Raw genomic sequence first — 7,593 nt, 5'->3', positions numbered from 1 at the left:
TAGTCATGTTTTGAAAGTGGGATTTGTAAATTATTTAAGGTATAAAATATGACTTCTAGGCTGGTACAGCACTACTGTAGTTGTTTGCTAGATGTGTGCAGTAATGTGGTAGATTTGTTTAAAAAATACTTCAGGTATGCGATGTCCGCTTTTCTTCTAGTTGGGTACATTTTGGGACGTGTGAGGATGCATATTATAGGCCTGAATAACTTTTGCTTTTTTATTATTTACTTTTAAAATGCGCATGCTGATAACATTTTTTTTTCCCTAAGATGCTTCATGCTGAAAGTAGAATAAGGGTTTTGGAGTATCAGGATGAAGTTGCAACTGAACCATGTTCTAAAAAAATGAAGTCAACAGAAAGGGCTTATGAGAAACCCTCTGATGATGATAACCAAGGTATTTGGGAGGAAGTGCACACTGAGAGAGCACCAGATGATTTGGTACCAGCATATGCCTCAGGTAACCAATGGCAATGTGAAATGCAGAAGCAAGAGAAAATACCTGCTGAGGTCTTGGGAGCACTGAATGAAGTGCTCCCTGAAAATAATCTAGTGCTTAGTCAGCCAGTTCATTCAGAAACTGTGCAGAACATAAATCCTCCGTTTGCATCAATAAATGACACTGAAGTTGAAGAAAAGAACGACCCTTTTATTACAAATAGTGCTGGTGAAGATAATACTAAGAATAGCAGTACATCATTCTCATTAAATAGAAATGCATCAGATGATGAGTTTTTTACAAGCAAAGAATTTATCGGACCGATTTACAAGCCTGCTGAAAGTAATGGACGGGACAAATCTGGCAGTTGCAATGAATGTAGAAGCAATGAGAGAGATCAGAATGAATTGCATGAAAAGAGGGCCAAAATAAAGGAAGCAAAGGAGATGCAGACTATTTCTTCTGCTGCACCAGAAATAGATGATGAACTGGACCAGTTCTATAAGGAAATTCACCAGCTGGAAAATGAAAATTTAACTACTAATTTTCAGGAAAAAGAAACTGAAACTACTCAGGAACAGTGCTCTCCGTATGACTGTAGTGAAACCTCGCAAGAGGATTATCAACGCCTGTCGTTGGGCAGCCCACAACCGTTTCATGAGAATGGACAGTGTTTCTTTGGGGAACAGAACAGTCAGAAAACAAGCAATGAGCAGCAGTTTGTAGCAGAAACAAGTGGCTGGAAAACTGATGGTACCTTTAATGGACAAGTGGATTCTAAAATTTGGAACTACTCAGTGCCTGAATTCAGACCTGCTTGGCAGTCAGCAGGGTCTTTTGTAGTACCTCAGGGACCTCCTCCTCCTCCTCCTCCTAGATTCAACCATCAGTTGCATTTTCAGATACTTAATTCACCACCACAAGAAACAAATGCTTTTCCTTCTCAGAATGGTGAAGTTTTTTACAAAAATTATCAAGATTACCGTGGAAATACTGATATCAACAGTCATGGTCCGTTGCCTGATCAAGGTACCAAGTATGCTGGTCATACTGATATCCATACTGCTCAGGTCTTCAGAAATGGAAATAATGAGCAGAATGGACTTCAAAATAATGGTTTCTGTGAAACCAGAGAAGAGCGTTGGAAGGAGCCAAAGGCTGACGGTACAGAAGGAACGCACAGCTTTTCTTCCTTGCAGTTGCCTGAAGGAAGGTTCTGCTCACAGAAATGGCTCCTAATCTTAAGAGGCCTCCCTGGTTCAGGGAAATCAACACTTTCTCGGTAAGTCGAGACTTAGAGCTTGAGAAATCATTTTTTTTAGTCTCAAAAAAAATTTAAAAGTCTGTAAGCACTTGGCAAACTTTGTATACGTAGATTAGGCTATTAAAATGTGGTAATTTTTACTTCATGAGGACAAATGCCAGTAAATATTACACGATGGCCTGCTGCTTTTTTTTACTCTTAAATTCCTTTATTAAAAAAAAAAAATCTTCCGTCAAATCTTAACAGCATTAATTTGACTGACCCAGAAGTACTTTCCTGTGCCCATGCAAAAATCTTCAAGGACAATTAGAAGAATTTTACTCTTCTGCAAATATTTAACGTGTTTTCAGTGTGTTGATGAAACTGAACATAATCTCATCTTGTTTTTTCATACTATAGTCTGTCAGCGTAGATCTGTTTGATTTTGAACAGTACGCAAGAAAAGTGTTATTTTCCCTTAAAAAATTACTTGTTGAAAACTGTCAGAGTTAAAAGCAGGTACCACCTCCAACTTGGATTTTCACTTTTTTGGAGGCCTAGTTTAAAAAGCATATAAGTTGACGTAGAGCACACTGTGTCTATTAAGTGAAAATATGTTTCTCTTACTGTGTCAGTGCTTACTGATTGAGCTTCATCCAGAAACTATACATTGCAACTGGAATATTTTCTGTGGTTATCTTCTGTTGTATGCTAAGAGTCTATGAAATAGATACATTGATCATGTTTTTCCTTGGTTTTTTTTTTTGTATAAAGAAGTAACCTTGCTGTTTGTGGTTTTTTTCCTGATGTTTAAGAAACCATGATCTCCGTATCATAGAAGAATGCCTATTAAAAATGACTAACTTACATGTTTGTATAATTTTAACTGTAATATTTTTTAGTTATTTTAGTTACGGATTTTCCTATTTTACAAACCTACGTTTTTGAAGCTGCATGTATCTGTGTGGGTATATGAAAGCAACATAGAGAATTTTCAAAAATAATCCCCTGAATAAAATGCGGCCTCATTCAAGCGCAGGAATTGGATAATACTTAATGTGAAGATATAAAATATTGTGTATTTCATGTTTGGTGTGCTGTATTGTCTCTGAACCTTTCTCAAAAAATATTAATATATTCATGTTTATATTCATATTAATATTTTCATATTCATATTCATATGAAATATTCAAAATATCTTGAGGTTTTCGTGAACACATATTCATGCTTTTTCTTCTGGGTAGTGAAATCAATTTCTAATTTTATTTAACAATTATTTAACAATTTATTTCTAATTTTATTTAACAATTGCGCATTGTATTTAACATCGCATCGTATTATTTTGCGCATTTTATTTAACAATTGTGCATTGTGAGATCAAGGTCAAGAGTAGTCACCAAATGTGGATCCTGAATTTGAACTGTAGGACGTGTAGGACATGTTCTTCAGTATATGCAGGTTTTTGCATTCAGTGCTTGGTTGCAATTGTTAATTCCCATGAAATCATGTCTCAGGGTCTTAGGTACCTGGTGGGGAAAAAAATCACAGAGTTACTGGCTGCCTGTGGGGAAAATATACGTGTTATTAATTAAGTCTTATCCTTGATAAACTTGAACATGTTCTTCTGTGTAACCTCATAGAATTCTGCAGTGTGGACTAGGACAGCAAATACAATCTTCTGATGTTGTATTAGTACGCACAGATATCTCTGCAGGCTTGGCACCTGCAGGCAAACCTCTGCCACTTGTGCTGTCAGAATGACTGTGAAGGAGAAGCAGAAAATTGTCATCATCTGTATGGAAGGGAATGAGATGCATCTTCCAAGTGTTTTCCAAGTATGAAATGCCAGCAGAGCAGTAGTGATACACAGAAATCTTTAATTCCTGTCTGCATTTTGTGCAAAGTAAGGGTTTGTAGGTATAGGCGTTTTTCCTCCTACTCTCAAACTTGGCCAGTGTCTGTCCTGAATCTTCCACTGAAGTCTGTTTTGTTTTGACTCTTTCATCCCAACTGCTTGGAATCACAGGCATGTTTTTTTGACCTCGTGTAGGCCAGCTAGTCTGTCGTTCTGCTTTGAGCAGGTCTGTGACTATTGTTGGATCAGATCAGCCGTCTTTGTCTAGCCTGATCTTGAAAAATATACAAGTACAGAGATTCCACAGTCTCCAAACTTTTTTTCGGCACAGTACTACCTTCCTAGTAAGGAAGTTCTTCCTAATCTTGAAACTGAAGTTCCTAAGCCATAATTTGCGTGTGTTCTCCTGTGTTATAACATGCTGGTAGAATCTGGCTCCTCAGCTTTGCAGCTTCCCTTCAGGTAAAGGGATAGGCTTATTCACTCTAATAGGCTGATATCAAATGGCCTTTTACTGTCTTTATTGCCAGACTGAACAACCCCAGCTGCTATTAACCTCTCCTGGTAGGTTGTATGCCCGTAGCCATCTGTTCAACCCTGTGATTGTTTTCAGCACGTCTTTTGAACTGGGAAGCCCCAGACAGGCCTCAGAGTTTCAGAAGTGACTGCTCAAGAGGCAGGTAGCTTGTGGATGATACCTTCCGTTGACCTACTGGCCACATTTTCTCTAAAGCCCAGCATGTGGTTTGCTCTTCTTTTGATGAGAGCACACCCACTTGCTCATCTCCAGTTTCAGGTCCACTGTAATCCTTTTCAGCACGACTGCTCAACCAATCACTTTCCCTCCTGTACTGATGCTTAGGTTTCTTTTTTTACCAGTTGCAGAACATTCCTCTTTTTATTGAGCTTGATGATGTTTTGTTTAATCCAGTGCTGAACTTTCATAATGGCCTTCTGGGTAGAAGCCAGGCATCACTACTGGTTTGGTGTCATCTGCCAGTTCTCTGCCTCATCATCCAGGTTAACAATGAAGATACAGAAAAAAATTGTCCCGCTGTTATCCCTGCTGTACTCTGCTTGTTACTGACTGGGAGATGATGTTGGAAGCCTTGGTAATTTCTAAGTATGCTACATTCATCTCTCCGTCTTCATCTACAAAGGCAGTTGTTTCATCCTAGAGTGCAGCCTGGTCAGTGAACAATGATTAGTCTGTTGCAAAACCCGCATTGACTCTTCCCGATTACCTTCATTTCCTTCACATGTTTGGAAATAGTTTCTGAGAGGATATACTGTCATGTCTTTCCAGAACTGAGGTTAAGTGAGGTTGAGCAACCTTTTGTTCCTTGGGTCCTGTCTTTGCTTGCCTCATGTACGAAATTTGGTGGTTTCCTGCTCATTGGATATCTCCCCGCATCTCCTCAATTTATTTCCTGCATTCACCAGACCTAAACAATCTCAGCCTCTTGAGGCTCATTTGAGTTCCTATCTCTTTATCCATTTATTTCCAGTTGTGTTTTCCTTTTCCTATCCAACCATGGCTTTTGGTCTGTGCTTACTAGGTCCACATCTGCTCCTAATTTCCAAGCTGGTTTCTTAGTTCCTTCTTCTCCACTCACTTTCTTCCCAGATTCATCTTTCCCCAGTTTGGCGAAACACGTACCCAGGAATCATATCTTTAGCCCAAGTAACAAAAGTCTGCTATAATTAGAAGTGATAATGTGTTCTTACAATGCTGGAAGAAGTTAGAAGAGAACAGGCTTAGATTTTGATGGTATTTTACTACTGGGCAGCAATTGCAGTTTTCCATTCCTCTTTAAATATCTGAACATCAGTTTGAATAAAAAGAAGCTTAATGAGGTTGAAAGAACAAATATTGGTGTCATTTAAGAAGAATGTTTTGAATTAAATCCGTTGCCAGGAATATATAAAGACAATTTTCATCTGGGGCCATTCATCCTGAGAGCTCAGTCTCCTGAACGGAGGAGTTAAAGAGTTAGTATTTATAGCTGTGTGTAGAAACAATTGTGTGCTGTTGTTTCTCTTTATGTATCTCTTTAAGGAGTATTACAAGCAATGCTTTTAAGATAGCATTTATATAACTTAGCAATACTACAGATTTTAAAGTTATATTTAGTTATTGTCTAGTGTTTTCCTCATCTGTGATGTTAGCTATTTTAAATAGGTGAATTGTTAGATTCGACAAGTTCTTCTGTATTATAAAATCATCTGTCAAAGTAGACTAACCTGAATGCAGGTTGGGGGACGATTTTAGTTTTGAAGAGAAATGAAGACAGGATTTGTGTGTGTGTGTGCGCATGTGTGCACTGGAAAAAATGTATGTTGGTTCACTGAGCATTTTATGAGCATTCTAGTTCCAAGATGAGTTTTGTATGTCGAGCTACTATCTTCTATTAGATCAGATAGCATGCCTGAGAAAAGTAGATGAGCTGCTTTAAATTAATTGCCCTACTACGTTCAAAGATGGGTGTTCAATTGCAGGGAAGGTTTAATGTGAAAAAGCTGGATTACAGTAGCGGGATAATACTGCTGCTCGTTTCAGGCATGTACATGTATTGATGCTCCCTGATCTGTAATTTGGCTCTTCCAAGAACTGTATTTATCTCACTTCTTTTTTCTTCATCTCTCAAAAGTGCAATATCATGTCTCTGATACTAATGATGCTTTCTTTGCATAGATGTGGCTTTTGTTGTTTGTTTCCTAGTTATTGATCCTGAGATAATTTTTTTCCAAACACACATTTGAAATAATGTAAATCATTCCATATAACCTTGACAAGTATGTTTTGTGTTTTAAATTCTACAATTTTAAATAGTATGAGATTGTAAAATTTGATTGTCAGTCTTTTAAAATGTTATATTTTTATGATTTAATTTTACAATTTAGAAACAGATGATGACCAGTGCTGTAATAATTGAAGTTTAATTTCATAAATTCATTACTTTGTGATAGCTTGTGTGTTGTATATAGGGTAAGGGTTCTGTTACTCTGGCCTCTTTGGTAGTCACTTTACTTTCCCAAATAATGGAATTGTAGGATTATGGCTTTGCAAGTTTGCAAGACTGTTTAACACTCGTCATTGTGTTTCTTTATTGCTACTAATGATGTCTGGAAGATCCAACAGAAGAATATGAGCAAGTGAATTATTCTTTAGAACACTGAGTGAACAGAGCCAGTTCCCAGAAGTAAGAACAAAAATGAATGCCCCATTAGTCCCATTAATGTTGATTCATCAACTCCTATATATTTCTACAGAAACCTGATGGTCAGGCTCCTAAGAGCTGTAGGGGAATTCCTACTCAGCTAGCAGAAGAATCCCAGTTATTTTTTGCTGTCTCTTTTACTAAGGCAAATGGTCCTTACTTTTAAGATGCGTGTATATGCATTCAGCACACAAAGAGTAAATGCAGAAGATAGATCCAGTTTTTCTAGCATTATTAGTTGGTAAATGTAGCATACTGGAAATAAGAGAATTGAGCCATGTGTGGAATCATGGCCAAGTAACTTAATGAATATGAATTCATGTTAAATATTTTATGCAAGAGAGGAATAGATATGAAAAAAATGCTGTTGTGCGTGGTGTATAATTTACTGATGTCATTTTATCGCCTTAGAACAAAAATAGATTTTGAATTCTTCCATGCTCTCCTAAACCAGGAGAGCGCAAAAAAAAAAAAAGCTTTAACAAAAATAATTATTGAACAATATCCAAAAGAAGTGGCTGTATTTTGGGTATATCGTGCTCTGCTTTCTGAAATAGTATTTTTTTTTGTTCTAAAGTAAACTTAATACTCTGGAAAAGGAAGAAAGAGCAAAAATGGAAAAAATGGCTCATACACAGCTTTGATCTTACTATTCGACAGTTGCATCATTAGTAGTTTCTTCTGATCCTCAGTAATCCTAAAGATTAACCAACAGACCTGTGGGACAATAAACATGGAGGAATGTGAGTAATGTATAATACAGTCTTCTCCACAGACACCACCTTGTCGCTGGGGAGAAGCTTGCTGACGATGTCGCCCTCGTTGCTCACACA

At 37.4% G+C, this 7,593-nt stretch overlaps 1 protein-coding gene across 1 annotated transcript; it reads left to right on the top strand.

The window, feature by feature from the left end:
- The first annotated feature begins 272 nt into the window (after positions 1 to 272).
- Positions 273 to 1,727, top strand: LOC104269270 (NEDD4-binding protein 2-like 2). The gene has a single exon (XM_009868121.1). It carries the CDS (start codon positions 273 to 275, stop codon positions 1,725 to 1,727), a length of 1,455 nt encoding a protein of 484 aa, XP_009866423.1.
- Positions 1,728 to 7,593: the final 5,866 nt, after the last annotated feature.

This window comes from Apaloderma vittatum, unplaced genomic scaffold (assembly GCF_000703405.1).
Source record: "Apaloderma vittatum isolate BGI_N311 unplaced genomic scaffold, ASM70340v1 scaffold41074, whole genome shotgun sequence".
Classification (NCBI taxonomy): Eukaryota; Metazoa; Chordata; class Aves; order Trogoniformes; family Trogonidae; genus Apaloderma; species Apaloderma vittatum.
Note: the sequence above shows the minus strand (reverse complement) of the source record. Positions and strands in the feature narration are given on the sequence as shown.